Raw genomic sequence first — 19389 nt, forward strand, 5'->3', positions numbered from 1 at the left:
CCCACTGAAAACCTGAATAAGTGTCAATGGTGTAGTGTACATATTTTAGTTTTCCAAATTCTGCAAAGTAGAACACATCCATCTGCCAGATTTCATTCCTTTAAGTATCCTTTGGGATACTCGACACCTGCAGGTAGCACTGTTTGGTTATAGAAAGATCAAGTAGGGCATCTCTTTATAATCTCATTAGCTTGTTGCTGTGTAATGGAAAATTACTTCTTTAAACTTTTGCTATTGACATGATGTTTCTTATGAAATTCTGAGGCCTTCAACACATTTCCAACCAATAATCAATCAATTTCTGCATTACTTGTGTTAGAGGACCTGGCAGACTCATATGGGATTAGATGTGTGTTATGTATATGGGACAGAGCCTATTTCTAATTATATCTTGAACCTGTGTGAAAATTAAGTCAATATTGTATCATCTGGTATAAATTCAGCAGTTTCAATATGCAAGAAAACTCTTTCTGCATATTGTGAATCAGTAACTATATTAAGAAGTTCTTTAACATCACTTAGTACCATAAGAATAGCATATAATTCTGCCTTTTGGACAAAATAATAAGGGCTTTGTTCCACCTTACTTAAACCTTCTGATTTGTAACTTGCCTTTCCTGATTGATTTGCATGAATATAGAATGTACAGGCTCCAGATATTGGTATGTCCCATACAATGTGGGGAAGGATCCACGTAGTTCCCTTTATAAGGTTAATTCTTTCACTTTTGAGATAATTGCTATTAATCTCTCCTAAAAATTAGCATATGATCTTTGCCAAGGTTCATAGTCTTCCCATATATTTTTTTTAATTTCATCAATAGTAAAAGGCACTATAATCTCTGCTGGGTCTATACCTGCTAGTTGGTGAAGTCTAGATTTTCATTTTATAATTAACTCAGAGGCTTTTTCCACATAAGTTTTTAATTTTTTACTTGGTTTATGTGGTAAAAATATCCATTCTAATATAATATTTTCCCTTTGCATTAAAATTCCTGTAGGAGAAATTCTGGAAAACTATATGATTAAATACAATTAAAATTTAGATTTACTCTATACATATGTGCCTCCTGTAATTTTTCTTCAACAACAATTATTTCCTGTTCTGCTTCATCTGTTAATTCTCTGGAACTATTTAAGTCTTTGTCACAACCTAAGGTTTTGTTTAAATGAACTATTAGATCAGGTGTTATCCCATTTCATAGACTGGAAATGTCTCTTAACAATCTTTGAAAGTCGTTAAGAGTCCGCAATGGATGTCTCCTATTTTGTGCCTTTTGTGTTCTCATTTTTTTGCAAACCTATTTTATAAACTAGGTAATTGACAGAATCTTCTCCCTCTAATTTTTCAGGAGCAATTTGTAATTCCAATTTTGGTAAAACTTTCTTTACTTCTTCAAACATTCTTTCTTAACTATCTATGTTTGAATCAGATAGCAAAATGTCATCCATGTAATGGTAAATTATAGATTTAGGAAATTTTAACAAATTATTTCTAATTTAATATCAAATATTGGCATAGGGTGGGGCTATTGAGCATTAGTAGGTCAGTCCATTGATATCTCCTGGTAGGTTGAGAATTATTATAAGTAGGCACTGTGAAGGCAAATTTTTCTCTGTCCTTTTCTTGTGAAAGTATAGTAAAGAAACAATCTTTTAAATCAATAGCAATAAGATGCCATCCTTTGTGTAATAGAGAAAGCAGAGGAATTCAAGATTGTAGAGGGCCCATAGGTTGAATTACCTTATTGACAGCTCTTAGATTTGTCATCAGTTCCTATTTACCAGATTTCTTTTTAACATCAAATACAGAAGAATTCCAAGGACTGGTTGATTCTTCAATATGGTGAGCATCTAGTTGCTTCTGTACCAGCTATTCTAAAGCCTGAAGTTTGTCTTCTATTAACGGTCACTGTTTAATCCATACTGGTTTCTCAGTTAACCATTTTAAAGGAAGGGAGTTTGGTATCTCTAAAGGTTTATTAATTGCTCTGTGTTCTTGTATAGCCTGAGTGGTTGGTGACCTTTGTGTATAGTACCTTGTAATATCCTTATAATATCATGAGTTTCTGGGACTGCAGGAATGTTATCCTGGGTATTCCACTGCTGCAGCAGGTCACTACTCCATACATTCACTGCATTATTAGCCGCATATGGCCTCAGCTTTCCTCTCAGTCCTTCAGACCCTATGCATTTAACCCATCTCATGCTTTGCTTCACTTGAGATAGATTTCCAATTTTTAGTAATTGAACATCTTCCTCATGAAGAGGCCAATTTGGATGCCAAGATTCTGGAGTAATGATACTCATATCTGTACCATGTCTATCAAACCCACAATTGCAATGCCATTAATACATACCCTTAGCTTTGGTTTTTGATCATTTATAGAACTCTGCCAAATTATACATTTCTATTTCTTATTGAAACTTTTGATTTATCCTCCATGTTTATTCCATCATCCAGCCAGTATGTTTTCTTTTTGTTTTTTTGTTTTTTTTTTTTTTGTTTTTTACAAAAGGCTCTAGATTTTTTAGTTTTCTTGGTGAGACATGTCCTCCACAGTGACTGGGACTAATTGGACTTCTTTTGACTTGGGTACTTCTGAGAGGCCTCCCCAAGGAATTTCCTAATGGTATCAGGTTGCCTTGTCTATCTTTTGTTGATCTGTATTCATTGATCTAATGTTGGTCTTTGCCACATGTTTTACATATACCTGAAGTCTGAGTCCTCCTATTCTCTCCATTCCCAAAGGAGATATTATTCCTAGGAATTCCTCATTTACAATCCCTTATCAGATGTCCTATTTTACCACAATTAGAACATTTGGCATTTTGATGTCTCCTCATTTCTTTGGAAATTGCTGCTCCTACCCAAGATTGAGTATTTAGTCAAATTTCTCAATTCCAAGTTTGCATTTTCAAAAGCCAGAGATTCAATAAGTATTCATCCAGCATGTGGGTCTGTTACTTCTGTTTCTACAGCCTTAGTTAATCTTTGTCAAAAGTCACTAAAGTATTCTTTGTGGCCTTGTTTAATCCTGGTACATGGTTCAATTCATTTTCCTCATTCTTGAATCCTGTGCCAAGCATTTAAGGCTGCTTTGTGGCATAGGGACAAGATTTGTTCTTCATAAAGAGCTTGAACCTGTGGGTCAGCATAAGTGCCCTTGCCAAGAATTTGATCTTGGGAAGTCTCAAGTAGTATTAATTTTTTTAGGTATCTTTTGAGTTTTGATGTTAATGATCTTTATTGTCCAGTAGGTATCATGGTTGCAGAGTCATGACTAGCAGTCATGTTACCAGAGTGGCTTAAGTTTCTCATGTTGGTACTGGTTAAATACTGAGAAATACGCTTTGCATGAGAGATTAAAAGTAATTAAATCAATTTTATATAGAAAGCAAGAAGCCCAGAACTCTGTCTTCTCTTAGGACTGGAGAGGGAGGGGGAGGGGGAGTGAGAGGGAAATGGGAGGAGGGGAAGAGGTGGAAATTTTTAATAAATAAATAAATAAAATGCTGATATGCCACTAGCTGGGGCGAAAGTATAAGTAGGGCAACCAGACTAAGAGCATTCTTGGAAGATCTAAGGCAGAGATAGAGCCACCAGCCTAATGCAGAGGAAACTAGAAGATAATGTCTTATTGTAAGAAGATACTAAACTGTTATTCCTTTGGGACACTTTAAGAACTAACCATGCCCACCCCAGCCACTTCTGACCTCCCCCCCCCCCCGCTGCCTTCTTCTCTCTCATGTGTGTGTGTGTGTGTGCGTGTGAGTGCATGTTTGTTTTGTGTCATGTGTACGTGTGTCTTTGTTCTCTCTATGTTTGTCTATGTCTCCCTTTCTTTAAGTATTAAATGTCTAGCTTTATGTATAGCCTTATTTCCATTTACTCTGCCATCCACCGCATCCAGCCGCCTGACTCTGCCACTCACCAGGGGACCCTGTACTGCTCTGGCGGAAGCTTCTGTCTAACTTGTAGGCCGCCCGGGCCATCCCAACATCATATTATTTTTAAAAAGAACAATATTTGGTGCCGGGACTCAAGAGATTCACCTGCCAAGGGCCAGGGTTCCAGCTTTACCTTTCCCGTGGCTTTCCATTCAAGCCACAACACGTGGCCGCCACCTTGTTCATTGGGGTCAGGTGACTTTATCGCTAGATTCAGTGAGTGCCAGATCACGCGACCAAGCTCTCTCATTCCTATGAATGTACTGTCTTTCCTCTCCCCCTCCTTGGTGTTCTCATTAACTCTGATTACAGGTGTTTTGAATAGTGATGTGCTTTCTGATAGGGCCCATCAGAAACATACACTTTGCCTAATTCCTGTTCAATCTTTCTATGTAAAATAATTGTTCACTTCATCTCGTTTCAGACTACAAAATCATAAACTAGTATGTACTTTTAAGCTGTTTTCTACCATTGTCAGTTCTGCCACTAATCTTAATGTTACAGTTTTTTTTCTTTCTGTCTGTCTTTTTACAAATGTGGATCTTATCTATTAAGAGTCAATACAAACTCAGACCCAACCTTCCAGACAGATTCTATACTGCAGCTATACCTAATAATCAGCCCTCAACTGCTCAGAGATCTGAGAAATGCGATATTTAAATGTTTAATTATTTAAAAAACTTTTCATAACAAAAAGAGACAGGTTGGCTCCTAGCAAGCACTCTGTTTCCTCCGAGAAGACAGAAGACCAACGTCCATCTGCAGTTTGCTTCGACTGCCAAGCGCTGACCATTGGGCAAAAAACTGCCTATCACCTAAACTGGAGACCTCCAAACGTGGACAAAATCACTGGAATCGACAGTATAGCTGCCCAGGGTCAAGGCAGGCCTGTCTTCCTAAAGATTTCTTAGTCCACAGGGTCTTCAAAAGCCTGGCAGGCTCTACATTAAACAACAAAGGTCAAATGCAACCTTCAGCGACCAGGGAGGACCAAAGAGTAGCTCTGGGTGCCAACCAAGTAAGTTCTCTGTCATTTTTTAATCAGTAACTCAAGTAAAATCTTATCCTTCTCAAAGATCTCTGACAGTCTGATAGCTAGGAGGTTTTGCCAGGTTGTCTCACCAAATAAAAATACTTTTCATTATAATTTCTGTTTTTACAAACCCAAGGAGTTCTTAATACAATATATATGTCTAAAACTTCTATTTTTCTTATAAGTTCCAGGGAGCCAAATTAAAAAACCCATCATAAACAGGTCAGATACAAACCCCTCAATTCCCTGGTCCTAAAAATTTTTTCTCAATTTAACTTTGCCCTCAGTTCTGCCAACACCCTAACCAGGTACAAAGGACACTAGACATTTCCATGCCACAGACACCTGTCCTGTCGGGAGCAGAGACCAACTATGCCAAGATGTGACCAGCTCCCAGCCTTCTCTCGGATCCTTCACACGCCCCAAAGATGACACCCACAAATCAGCCGGAAGCAGCCTTGAGAATTTGTCGCCCCAATTCCTTCAAACTGTAATGTCTAACCTTCTACTTTTTATTATAAAAAGGATCTGGGAATGTTATTCCTTTGGGACACTTTAAGAACTAACCACACCCACCCCAGCCACTTCTGACCTCCCCCCGCCGTCATCTTCTCTCTCGTGTGTGTGTGTGTGTGTGTGTGTGTCTGTTTCATGTCGTGTGTACGTGTGTCTTTGTTCTCTCTATGTTTGTCTATGTCTCCCTTTCTTTAAGTAATAAATATCTAGCTTTATGTATAGCCTTATGTCCATTTACTCTGTCGTCCACCGCATCCAGCTGCCTGACTCTGCCGCTCACCAGGGGACCCTGTACTGCTCTGGCGGCAGCTTCTGCCTGGCTTGCAGGCTGCCTGGGCCATCCCAACATCATATTATTTTTAAAAAGAACAATACAAACTATGTGTCTAAATAATTACAGGAATTCTGGGTTAAATTTTGCTGTAAAAGCTAGTTAGTTAAAAGCCCGATATAATAAACCAAAAAAAAATATAATTAAAAAAATAAAGAAGCCCAGAACTCACAGGCACAAACTGGAAACTGCACAAGTCAACACATGGCTAGGAATGCAGCAGTGGGCGAGGGGATGTTTGCAAGCTTGGAAATTTCCACATCACCACATCCAGTTAGCTCTGCTGTGGTGTTTTACAAAAAACTGCTTAGGTAAAAGAAAGCCAAGCAGGCAGGGTTGGGAGACTTTCTGGGCTGTGAACTAGTTAGGCCTTTAGGCTGTCCACCTGGTAGGTGTGGAGTCCAAATCTGCATGGGGCATTAGATAAAGAAGGATGCTTAAAAGAAATCCGACACTAACTCAGAATTGAGTATAACAGATGGTTATTTAATTAGGGGCAGAGTCACTGTAGGCCCATATATCTTTATGGTGTAACAGCCAGGCTCTGAAGCCATTGGGCAGATCAGAAATGATCATGTAGCCCTGCAGACAACGTGTCTCTGCTTGACAAAGGTCAGGATGTTGGCTGCTCCCTTTCTTTGTAATTTAGAGGATGCCTTATAGAGATGCTAATTCAAGCCTACCTGACAGCTAGCATACTCAGCAGAAAGGTAGATGCAGACATGACAAAAGGCCATTCACCTGGTTGCCTAGGTGACAGAATGATGATGCATTTTCCTGCCCAGTTTATGTATTGCTATAAAAGATGTTTGGAAAATAATCACGAGGGATCCTCAGGGAAGATCTTCAGGAGAGAGCTTCAGAAGGAAGAAGCCTGAGATGCCCTCTTCCGTAATAATGATGTAAGCTATGTCTGGTTATTCCTTGCGTCTCCGTACCAGACCAGTTAGAAAAAATAGATATTCGTGTCGGAGCCACATGGATTATGGAGCACAATCCTCTGTTGAAACAGGGAAAGCAACCGAATCCTGCAGCCAGAAAAGAGGCCAGATGCATGCTTTACATTGACATAAGTATAAGAGGCCACATCCATGTGGGTGAGTAACTTAAAGGCTACTGGCCAGAGTAATTCCTACAGCATGCCTATCTGCATCCCAAGCTTCTCTCAGTAGAATTATTTAGTTGCACTGCCACAATATTTTAGAAATTTTATGTAGGTGAATATGTTAATCAGCATTCTTATAAAAAATTTTAAAATGATATCAAGAAAATATTTATAAGCTGTGCTATTACTATATCTTGGGTTCTCTGTTGAGAAGAAATTTCAGACTAACCTCTTGGTAATCAAAGTTCTTGCTATTATTCAAATATCTTTGAAATAGAAGAGTTATGTAACATTTTGTAATTTTGGTCATTGACTCCTGAATTTGCTTCATTACAAAAACATCAAACACTGACATGCAAATATGACGAATTAATATTTGCTTTTACTGTCTCCATTCAGCTCAGAAGTTCAATGTGGTCATTTAGTATGTTTGCTCTTATCAACACAGGTTATATTTCAACTCAAGGCTTTTTCTTCTTAGATTTATGGTTAAGCAATAACAGAGGGAAACACAGTGTGAACAGAGGTCTTTGATTTCCCAAGATGACTGTGAAGTGGATGTCTGTTCTGCTGCTCCTGCAGATGAGTTGCTACTTCAAATCTGGGAACTGTGGGAAGATATTGGTATGGCCAATGGAATACAGTCACTGGATGAATCTAAAGACAATACTGGATGAACTTGTACAGAGGGGTCATGAAGTGACAGTTCTGAGACCTTCAGCTTCCATCTTTCTTGATCCCAGAAAATCACCTGGCCTGAAGTTTGAGAGTTTTCCTGTATCTATCAGTAAAGATGATCTGGACAAGGTTCTCACAACACTTGTGGATGTATGGACTTATAAGACACCAAGATATATGTGTTTATCACTCTCTTCTATGCTACAAAACATGTTTGAGGAATATTCTAATAGCTATCTAAGGCTTTGCAAAGACACAGTTTCAAATAAACAACTTATGACAAAACTACAGAGATCCAAGTTTGATATCCTTGTCTCAGATGCCATTGCTCCCTGTGGGGAGCTGATAGCTGAACTTCTCCAGATTCCTTTTTTGTACAGTCTTCGCTTCTCTACTGGCTATACAATGGAAAAGTACAGTGGAAGATTTCTTTTCCCTCCCTCTTATGTACCTATAATTTTGTCAGGACTAGGTGGTCAAATGACATTCATGGAGAGGGTAAAAAATATGATATGTGTGTTTTATTTTGACTTTTGGTTCCAGACATTTAATGAGAAGAAATGGAGTCAGTTTTACAGTGAAACATTGGGTAAGTTATGTGTCTTATCAGTAGCTCAGTGACCTAAACTTCACAAGTATTTAAATCTATATTCATGTGCATGAAATGCAAAGAAAACTTGCCGTTTATAGGTGATCAAATGTAATATGATATTAGCTACCGAACTCACCATAAAACTTATATTATTGATCAAAGAGAAGCTGGTATCAGTCCTGATACATAACATTCTGGATAGTAGTACACCTGGAAAGAGATGCAAGTAGACTTTCCCTAAGCTATCCATTATTCATTTTGCCATAATTATTAATACATTTTAATAAGTCACTTGCTAGTTAAATAATTTATGATTAATGTAGAATAAAGAATGAATTATTTTACAGTTTCACTATGTATATAACATTGAAGAAATTGTTTTTTCTTGCATAGGCAACTGTCTTAACTTAAAATTAAGAATATGGGTCTGAAAACATGAACACAATATTTAGAGTGTTTTCTGTTCATTTTGAGCACCTGAGTTTTGTTCCTAGTACCCATCCAGGGCCAGTGACTCAAAATTGCCTTTAACTTTAGTTTCAGGGGACCCTGCTGACCTTTTATGGTATCTATAGGCACCTGAATAAACTTAGCATAAACAGACACACATACACATATATAGAAATATAAATTATAAGAAATTTTCTCTGTATTTCCTAAAAAATTTCCTTACTCTTTAAAGATACTAAGCAACTTCACAGGCTTAAAAATGGAACTGAAGTTTCTACCAATATGATATTCCTTTACTGTGTACTTTTCTAACATTCATTGTTTAAGCACTATAGAAACATGGATACTCATGTACCCAGTCTGTATTCTTTTGCAGTCATTTTTTTCCTCTCTCTTGCTCTCAAAATGTGCCATAGTTAAGTTGTCCAAAATTTCTATTCTTACAATTTCTGAAAATATTATGTTTGGTTTCCTAGGATAAGTACTATTAAAAGTCTTAATATGAAACAAAGGTCGAAGCACTAACCAGAAATTCAGCCATTCATAAACTTTACAGCTCCTTTAGCAAAACAAGGTTGAAGGACTAGATACACACTACAGGAACCCTGGGGAAGTTTGGCCATGGTACATGGCATGATGTGACTTTTGGACCTGGAATATGTGTTTATATTTGCATTGTTCCTTTTAAAGATGAAGAGAGGAGTAAAATGTGTGCTCATTCATATGGTGGCTTAGTGGATTATTTCAATACCTATTATTTCAAATCACTGTGGAAACATGATGCAATTCTTATGGTTCCTTTTAAAATAAACCCAAGCTGACATTTGTGCATATTATGTGAGCCACATATCAATTACACATGTGAATTATGTTACATATGAATAAACATTGGTTTTAAAATACACATGTACTACATCAAATGTATATCTTCCATTATTTTAAGAATATGTGTTTTTTATTCAATTGAAAATCCTGCCAACTTTTCTGTTTCTCAATTATTCATTTCCTCCTTCTAGGTAGGCCCACTACCTTAACTGAGACAATAGGCAAAGCAGAAATGTGGCTCATTAGATCCTACTGGGATTTGGAGTTTCCTCGCCCAACCTTACCAAATGCTGACTATGTTGGAGGTCTCCACTGCAAACCTGCCAAACCCTTGCCGAAGGTAAATACATTCTTTAGATTTCTTTTTTATTTGATGTCCTTTCTGGTGGAAGTGACTTTACAGCTTTCATTAGACTTTTCATATATATATATATATATATATATATATATATATATATATATATATGTGTGTGTGTGTGTGTGTGTGTGTGTGTGTGTGTGTGTGTGTGTGTGTGTGTGTGTGTGTGAACTTAAGCACCCTGCTAAGTAGGAGTTTGATAAACTCAGGAAAGAATGTCATAGACTGGGAACACATTCACATCAGTGAATTAAATTAAGTCAGCCAGGGTACTTGAGTTGTTAACCATTGGGTAACTTTGAATCCCAACACCCAGGTAAAAAGTTTAGTGTCCCAGCACAGTACTATTAGCACGGAGGTTGCAGAAGCAGATTGATACTGGGAGCTTGCTGGCCACTAATTCATTAAAAATGCTGGGATTTGTGTTCAATGTGAGACAATCTCAAAAACTATGTTAAAGACTGATAGAGGAAGACATCAGACTTTAACTTTTGGCATCTATGTGCTAAACAAAGGCAGGGAACTTCAAATAAACACACATACACACACACACACTTACACACACACATGTGCACACACACATAAGCACACAAACAAGCACACACTTATGTTCACACACATATATAAACATGTGCAGAAAAGACAGAGAAATTTAGTCAGTTAAACTCATCAATCATATGATTTCTCATCACCAAAAAAGCTATGATGAATAATTATTCGAGTAATTGTTTGATATCTGGACAAACAGCATAGACGTAGTTTCTCTCCAACCATTAAATAGTAGATGTCAGCTCTGAAAATGTCCTATTCATACTCAGTACCAGAAAATTTATCTGGCATATGTTTATCATGTAGTTATGATTATTTCACAATGAACAAAAATATTTAATTAATCATAGTAGGAAGTTTGTGTTAACTATGATATATGTACATTCTGCAACATAAATAATATTTCATCAAACACTAGTTAATAATATTATATCAACCATTATAGGAGAAAATTAAAATAGCTAAAGAAAAAGATATCACCCTTTTTATAAGATAAAAGCATGTAAATTAAGCAACAATTTTATATATACTTCATAGAATATGCTTGCACTCTGAGGTTTTAATTTTGCCAGAGGAAAATATTTAGAATGTTTGTTGGACAAAGTGTGAGTATAGTTTGTATAGATGCCTGCTAAGTTCAATGTCTTTGACATTAACGGTTTTGTCTTCTGTGTGTTTTAACACCACTATTATAAATATTCCTAGGAATACTACTATTTTTATCTTCATAGAGTTTTTTATAAAATTTTCATATGTGATTTTTCTACAACTGATTTTGTTCTGAAGCAAATTCTCTTCACAGGAAATGGAAGATTTTGTCCAGAGCTCTGGAGAGCATGGTGTCGTGGTGTTTTCTCTGGGGTCAATGGTCAGCAACATGTCAGAAGAAAAAGCCAATGCAATCGCATGGGCCCTTGCCCAGATTCCACAAAAGGTGAGGGAAAGCATTCCATGGGAGGTGACTCTATACTAAGTCTGTGAATGTCCTTGAAAGGTCTGCTTATAGAAATAGTTGTGTGAAAGGTAGAGTTTTAAGGAAGCTCTAATTTCCCTTATTTAAACAGATTTTAGAAACAGATATTCACAACAGATGTTTCGATACTGCAGAAGGTGTTCTTCACTGAGAGTGACTTGAATATAAACACTGTGGTCACTATGGGTAGGCTCTAAAATGCTGGCATTATGATGATGTTGCTGTCAAGAATGTGTAGACACAGCCAAGTTCTTCAGAGTGGGAGTTAATCTCTATTTAGTTTTTCTATCAGAATAACAGTAAGCAGGCGTTGAAAAGGTTTGAAATGTACCAAGACCCTGCATTGTAATTTTGGAATAGACCTGTTCAGAGTGCAGTTGAGAGGGTCATTTAAAGGAAGGGAGTCTGAGGCTCACTAATTCTCAGTCAAGGTACACCTTTGGCTAAGTGAGTGAAAAAGCTTTAAAAGGAAAAAACCATATGCTCTGGACTGGCCTGCCAATATTTGCAGAAGAAACATGTAAGGGAAAGGTAGAGATGGGTGTTTCCCTCACAGGGATCTCTGTATCATAAAAGATGAAATTCACAACTCTGCCTTGTAACAAGTCAGAGTGAAAGTCCTACCATTCATAGAGGAAATAGAAAAATAAGAAAGGATCCAAAGGAACCAAAGGAAAAAAGTAGTGTCTGATGACTCACTTCATAAAGCATACTACAAAGTAATTTTTCTACATATTAAATTCGATTATTTATGAACAATTTTAAGTTTTGTAGTGGAACACCTCTTCAATCACCTACATTAATTTCATAAACATTTAAATTTAATCAGAGAGGACCCAATGTCATTAATTTTATGGATTTTATTCTTGTTGTGCTTTATTACTCCTAACAAACAATCAGTTTTAAAGAGACTTACATAAATGTATGGATCTTCGAATCTTATTTATACATTACTATGGAAGGATAGAAAACTGTTTTAAATTCATCTTTATATCCTATTTTCTTTTTGAATGTGTTTTTGCCTTTCTTCCAAATTTAGTTAATAGAAGTGGGTCTATTTCAGGGTAACCACTACTGTTTGCTGCTGTTATCCAGTTAATGTTTAAACTGTCCTCTGTGTACCTTTGGGCAAAAATGTTTTTTGCCCCACAGGGCTTTTTATTATATTAAATAAGCACTCAGCTATTTGTCCTAGGTTTGAACCTAACAAATCTAAGCCCTCCCAAGTTGTTTATAACTCCTGTGTGAACTATGATTGCCTTCAAGGATAAACTACTGCAACCCAATAAAAGTCCAACTTTTTCAGGTACCCAATATTCTGTGTGCAGCTTAAAAGGACACTGAAGAGAGGAAACAGCAATAATTTAGGGCAAGGTCTATCAATAGCAGCACTTCTTTGAATAACATCTTGTAACAAAAGACTAGGTTGATTACAATCTGAAGTCTGGCATCAACGTTGTTATTTCGCATTCAAAGCCTCTAATATTGTGGGGCCTTTACAGGACCCTTCAACCTGTTTCCCTATTGTTGACTGGTATTGTTATGTTGCCAGGCAATGTATTGCCATCCTTATCATATTTAGTTCAACATTTCTTAACCCAATGTTTTCCTTCCTTGCATATAGGGCATAAACCTGGAACTCACTGATTCCCAACTTTGAATTATAGGGGCAATTTCCATTGCTTATTCAAGTGGCCACTTTGCCAACATTTATTTTTGTACAGCGTAGATTTCTATACCAGAGTTAATTTTGCTTTGTTTGTAGATCCCTACATTTCTAATCAAACTTAAGAAAATCCATAACATGTTCTATCTCTCTTTTAGGCTTGATTAATCCTTGGTGATCTTCATCATCATCATCAAAAGTTAAATGTTTTAATAATATCTCTCAAATTTGTTCCCCTTTTGCTTGACTTTTAATAGCATCTTTGAGTCTCTCTATAAAATCAGCATAAGGCTGAGAGGGACTTTGTCTATTTTTTTTATCTAACTATACATGAATTAAAATTCCACATCAGTTTTAATACATCTATTGTCACATCCCTAATGTGTGGGAGAACTGCCAAAGCATATAATGCAGCTGATAATCTGTTGACATTCATCTACCACTCCCTGTGAGCATTTCATATATGACATTTAGGATTACCCTTCAGTCCTAGCTCTTTAACATTTTATGGGCTTTATCTACAACTCACACTTGAAATTGAGGAAGTATGAAAGGGCTAAGAACTATTTTAGCAACTGAATGAAAATCATACAGCAACCATTGAGCATTATTGTTCTAACCAAAAAGATTCATAGCTATATGAAGCACTAGATCCATGGGAAGCTCAAGCCTTCTTAAAATCTTTCATTTTATCCATAACTAATCCCTGATAAAGGTTTTCATTTTGTTAAAATTTCACTGGAAACACTAAACTCAACTCATGATGCCAGGGCAGAAATGGTAAATTAATTCCTTTTCCCTGCTATGCCCTAGATTGTCTAGTTTGTATAGTTAGCTTTTTTACAGGTTCTCTTAAATCTTCTTCAAAAAGTAGAAAGAATGCTAAATTATATTGATTATCACATTCTTTACCCCATGCTTCAGGATCATCTTTAGACAATACAGGAAATATTTTTAAAGGAGACTCCAAAAAGTGAGCTGAGGAGCCATTACCTGCATCGTTGACAGTGGCACTGTATTTAATTTGATTTTGCCTTCATTTGGAAATTTTCATATTTTTGCCTCCTTTACTAATTTTAGTAAGTTGTCATCAAGTTTGTATTCATGCAAGGAATTACCTATCTCTTCCTCATGATTAATAACCTCCTTATCTTTCTTAAATATATTATTAATAGTTCTAATCAATGCCTAAGTGACCCCAAATTGAATGGGGAACTCTTTTTCTTTTTATATGCCTTTCCAATATTCATTCAGATACTTTCCTGAAAAGTATTGACACATAATAGGGGATTTTGTCATGCCTTGATGATAATATAGTCCACTGATAACAGAGCTGAGATTCTTTATGAATGAATTAAGGAACAGAAAAGTCAAAATGTACCTTATTATCAGGATGAATATTTATAACATAAAAGCAATCTTTTAAATGCAAAACTATTAAAGGACAATCTTTAACAATAACTGTCTCTAGGTAATAACATGGAGGCAATAACATTTCATAAGTCATTCATTCATCTCCATTTGCCATATTGTTTTTTAATTATAAAACCAGAATAATTCCAGGGAAAAAAAGAGTTTCTATGGGTCTAGTCTACACTGTTCTCTGACGACTTTGTGAAGGGCCCATATCTTCTCTTTAGAAACTGACCAGACAGGATCCCTAGATTTTATAAAATTTTTGACTCCTATGAAAAACCCAAGTCATGTTTATATCCTTGTCCACATGGGAATATTGACTCCATAATCCCTTGTAACTCATTTCCTAGTCCTTTCATTTTCAATAACCCAATCTTGTAATTTCTATTAATATAGTTACATACATATATGCATAAGAATTTACAGTATTTCTAAATATAACTTACTTAGTCTGTGTAATGCTAAATTTGGCTCCAGCAACAAAGATTGTTTAATCCTTAACAGGTTATTTGGAGATTTGATGGCAAAATACCAAACACCTTAGGACTCAATACCAGAGTCTACAAATGGCTCCCCCAGAACGACCTTCTAGGTAAGACTCTCAGAACAAATCTATCCCGACTGACTTCAAAATCCTTAATATCACACTTAGTGAATGTATTCTATTTTAAGATAGCAAGTTCTGGTATGCAGCTGGTCATTTTTAATACTCATTTTTTCTTATCTACAATGCACCTCATGTATTCAACTGGGAATCAGTATTTCATAGTCTAAGTCTCAAACCAAAAGCAAATCTGCAAAATATCTCTCTGTAAATTTATTTTCTTCTTGTTCTGAGACAGGAACACATTTTACACAGGCTATGAGTGTAAGAATCTTCTCATAGGTTTTCTTGGAATGAGGAAGGGGAAAACAGAAGTTGTGATGTAAACTAAACTAATACATTTAATTAATTAAAAATAAATCTTCATGTAGAAAATCTTTTTTTCAGTTCCTGATAGTACACATTTCTCATTTCATGTCTAAGGTTGCTAATTAATGTCAATGTGAGTTCATCTTATTCTAGGTCATCCAAAAACCAAAGCCTTTATAACCCATGGTGGAGCCAATGGAATGTATGAGGCAATCCATTTTGGAATCCCTATGATTGGCATTCCTTTGTTTGGAGATCAACATGATAACATTGCCTACATAGTAGCCAAAGGAGCAGCTGTTTCTTTAGATTTCAAAACACTGTCAAGGACAGATTTGCTCAATGCACTGGAGGCCGTCATAGATAATCCTTCGTGAGTATAACCTTTTAAAACTGTGTATTTATTGTTATTTATTTTTCATTTAATAATACTGAAGGTCAAAGGAGCAACAATTATCCTGAAGGCGAAAATAATGGAAGGGACAGAGACAAATTAGGGTAAAATTTAGAGTCATAGGTTTTTCCTTCTTTTTATTACTTTTTATTTCCATGTTGTGCCTTATGCTTCTTTCCTATGTAAATCAGACTGGTCCTAAACATGCAATCCTTCTACTTCATCCTCCAAACATCTTGGTCAACAGGCATACACCTGCAGCTCTGGATAATTTTTATTTTCAATTCTTTTAGGTAACTAATTGGTCAGAAATTGAAGGATAGTATAAAACTTAAATAGATAGTGAGTGAAGTGAAACGAAATGTTGGGGGTGGTGCCAGATGTATTGCACCAGAAGCCATAGGAAAATATTACAACAGAGAAACCTGAATGTTTTTAAAAAGGTAGGTAACTTTAATGAGAGTTGTAACTTTCTGCATTGAAACAGCAGATATTAGCATGAAAGTAAATGTACAGTTATATATTTAAATATGCAACTTATTTTAGAATAGATTTACATAGTGAAAACCTATTAAAGTGAAGCAAATTAACATGCTCATCATTTATTTTTCTTTGATTATAAAAATCCATTTGAAAGCTCTTTCTGGAAAAGACTATTTCTCTCCCACTCTCAGCATTACTTCATGCCAATAATAATTCTGTGTGGAGTTAGGACCAAAGTGAGATCTATTTCTTTTCATGTTAGCATGGCTAGTGTCATCCTTATTCAGATATTGCTTAGGTATCCATATTGTTGAGACTTCATGAGTTTAGCTTAGCAAAGAAGCAACTTCACAGTAGTTATCTTGTTCCTCTGGCTTTTAAAATCCTTCAATCCTCTCTTCTGTTTTTGTATCACAAAATTTAGTTTTCGGGTAAGGATTGTCAAGTCAGTTCCAGCTCAGAGGTCTCTGGGCTCTGCTTCTGAATTGAATGCTCATTCAGCAATAGAAACTTACCTTCTACCTCTGGAGAATAAGGAACACAAATAGGCTATATGTTTGGATAGTCTCTTTGAGAGACACAGCCAACCCCATAAAAAGAGGATTTCTCATTGCCGGTGTTGGGGTTTAGATTAGGTGCTCTTTGACTCTTAGATCGAGCACCATCAGTCCAGATGAGCAAAGATCATTAAAACTATATATGTATATTTATACATGGAATTGCATGTGTTATGGGGGATTTGGATAAATTGTTAATAGTAAAATTCTTTGTGGCTTTTTCTGACATCCTTACAAACTTTAATATTTTCTGTCCATTTTTTTGTATTAACCTCCTTCTGCCTTCCCTTATGAGCCAGCCCCTCCCAATTTGCCCATCAGATAAATTGCGATCTAAATTTTAAAGACGTGAAACATGAATAGTAAAAAACGAAGATTATTTAATAAGAAGAAATACAAAATTTTTGCATTTTTTCTGGACAAATAAAAGATAGGAAATTATCTTTATTATAATTGCTATTTGTGCTACATCAAACTGACATTAGAGTTGGTGACTTATATCTCTATATTACCCTTCTCCTTTATATATTCAACAATTATTTCAGCATTAGAATGAAATGCACCCACATTATTTGAGTATGAAATTTTGACAACTCTTATTTTCAAAATTGCAATGATAACAAAAATGAATATCAACACTTATAGCAAAAATTAGGCTTGAAAGATGACTCTGTGGATAAGGGATATCCACCCTAGCAGAGGACCAGAGTTATGTTCCCAACACTCACATCAGGTGGTTACAAACATCTGTAACTCTAACTACAGCAGCTCTCACAAAACACATACAGACGTTTTTACTCACACATATAAATTTAAAAGTAATAGAAAGAATTTATTGGGATTCTACTTTACAATAACAGTAAAGAAATTAATAAGAAATCTCAGTACAGAGACAAAGAGGAAAATTTCCCTTCCTATCAATTTTATCAAATATTTGATAACATTAATGAGAAATGCAGAAAGAAATGAGAAGTAGCTATTAGAGCTAACTAATAAGAACCAGGAATCATTTGCAATTATAACCACTAACCATTGACAGATGTTCCATGAAAACCTCATTTCAATCTTTATCAACTTATCACAGATATGCACCACCATGGAGACTTAAGAGGAATTTGTCTTATACATCCTGATGCTAGTATATACTTTGCACACAAGCTTTACTGATAATTGATTATGCGTAATTGAAATTTTATATATTCAAATAATATCTCATTTCAATATATTTTGTATTTAAGGCTTATCTGTCTTCAACCTCTACTTCAGGAATATTTTATCTTTTTTTCAATTTTCTCTCTACATGCTTCATCTTGCATGTTCATGGAGCTCAGACATGCCTCTGAATGTCTTTTTAGTCATGAATATAAAACATACACAAAAAATTATACATGTGCATTTCTCATTCTTTATGTAAGTTGATGTCCATTTTACTTCTTTCAGCTATAAAAAGAATGCAATGTGGCTGTCAACCATTCACCATGACCAGCCCATGAAACCCCTGGACAGAGCTATCTTCTGGATTGAGTTTATCATGCGCCATAAAGGGGCTAAGCACCTGAGACCACTTGCACACAACCTCACCTGGTACCAGTACCACTCTCTGGATGTGATTGGATTCCTACTGGCCTGTGTGACAGCCATAGCTTTCCTTTCCATAAAATCCTTCTTATTCATTTGTCGAAAGTTTGTAAAGACGGGAAAGAAAACGAAGAGAGAGTAGAGAGAGTGGTAGTTCATGAGAAGGCACATGAACTACATTTCAGCATCGTTCTAGTTTATGAACGGCCTTCTGGACATTCACTGATTACTTTGTCAAGGTATATCTTCATTAGAGGGAAAGAGGAGCAAGAAGTAATGCAAATATATTATAATCTCATAAAATAAAAGACATAATGAAAAGAAAAAAGCTGAGCAAGCAATAAGGAACAACCTAGTAAACAGAGTTCCTCCATGGTATCTGCCTCCTAGTCTTGCCTTTAACCTCTGGCTTACTTTTCCTCAGTAATCGACAGAAATATATGAGATGAAATAAACCCTTTTTTTCAAGAAATGAAAGCAAAAAAAATGAAAAATTAAAAAATTAAAACAAAGGAGAGGCCTGGGACAAAGACAGGCCAGACGTCACTATAGTGAGCAAATATGTGGTGGAGAGATAAGACAGAAAGAGAAGTGGGAGCTGTTTGTTCTCTGTGAAGAGAGGTGGGACTGTAGACATGAAGGCAGCAAGGAACGACCTGATGTGAGAGGCCTGAACTGCCTCCAGTGGCCATGGTGTTATTTGGGCCTGTGTTGCTACAGAGGGCCATGGCGGAGTTTATGACCCTTCTGTAGCAGGGGTCTGTGTCATTGTCCATGGTAATGTGGACCTCCTTGGTCTGGGCTCCCATTTGAGGCCATGTTGTTGTTTGAGTATACCATGAGTGCCTGCTTGTTGGGGTTTCTGTCCTTCTCAGTTCCCACAGCCTGTAAATCCTAAAGAAAATGACACGGAGGTCTCCATAAGTTATTAAACTCATTGGCCCATTAGCTCCGGATTCTGACTTGACATCTCTATGGAGGCTCTCTGTGACTCTGTTTTTTTCCCAGAATTCAGTTCTATT

General features: G+C 36.2%; 1 protein-coding gene across 4 annotated transcripts in view; it reads left to right on the forward strand.

The window, feature by feature from the left end:
* The first annotated feature begins 6689 nt into the window (after positions 1-6689).
* LOC125402932 (UDP-glucuronosyltransferase 2B17-like) overlaps positions 6690-19389 on the forward strand; it is a 39553-nt gene continuing 26853 nt past the window's right edge. The window contains exons 1-6 of one of the 4 annotated variants that reach the window (XM_087908914.1): positions 6690-6927; positions 7417-8202; positions 9672-9820; positions 11190-11321; positions 14947-15034; positions 15494-15728. In XM_087908914.1, coding sequence (XP_087765040.1) covers positions 7479-8202; positions 9672-9820; positions 11190-11321; positions 14947-15034; positions 15494-15728 — 1328 coding nt within the window. In that variant the 5' untranslated portion in view covers positions 6690-6927; positions 7417-7478. Of the gene's footprint in view, positions 6928-7412; positions 8203-9671; positions 9821-11189; positions 11322-14946; positions 15035-15493; positions 15729-18229; positions 19316-19389 lie in introns of those variants that run through there. The other 3 variants (XM_087908913.1, XM_087908916.1, XM_087908915.1) reach the window with 3 other exon arrangements.

Source organism: Myodes glareolus, chromosome 8, assembly GCF_982192425.1.
Source record: "Myodes glareolus chromosome 8, mMyoGla1.1, whole genome shotgun sequence".
NCBI lineage: Eukaryota > Metazoa > Chordata > Mammalia > Rodentia > Cricetidae > Myodes > Myodes glareolus.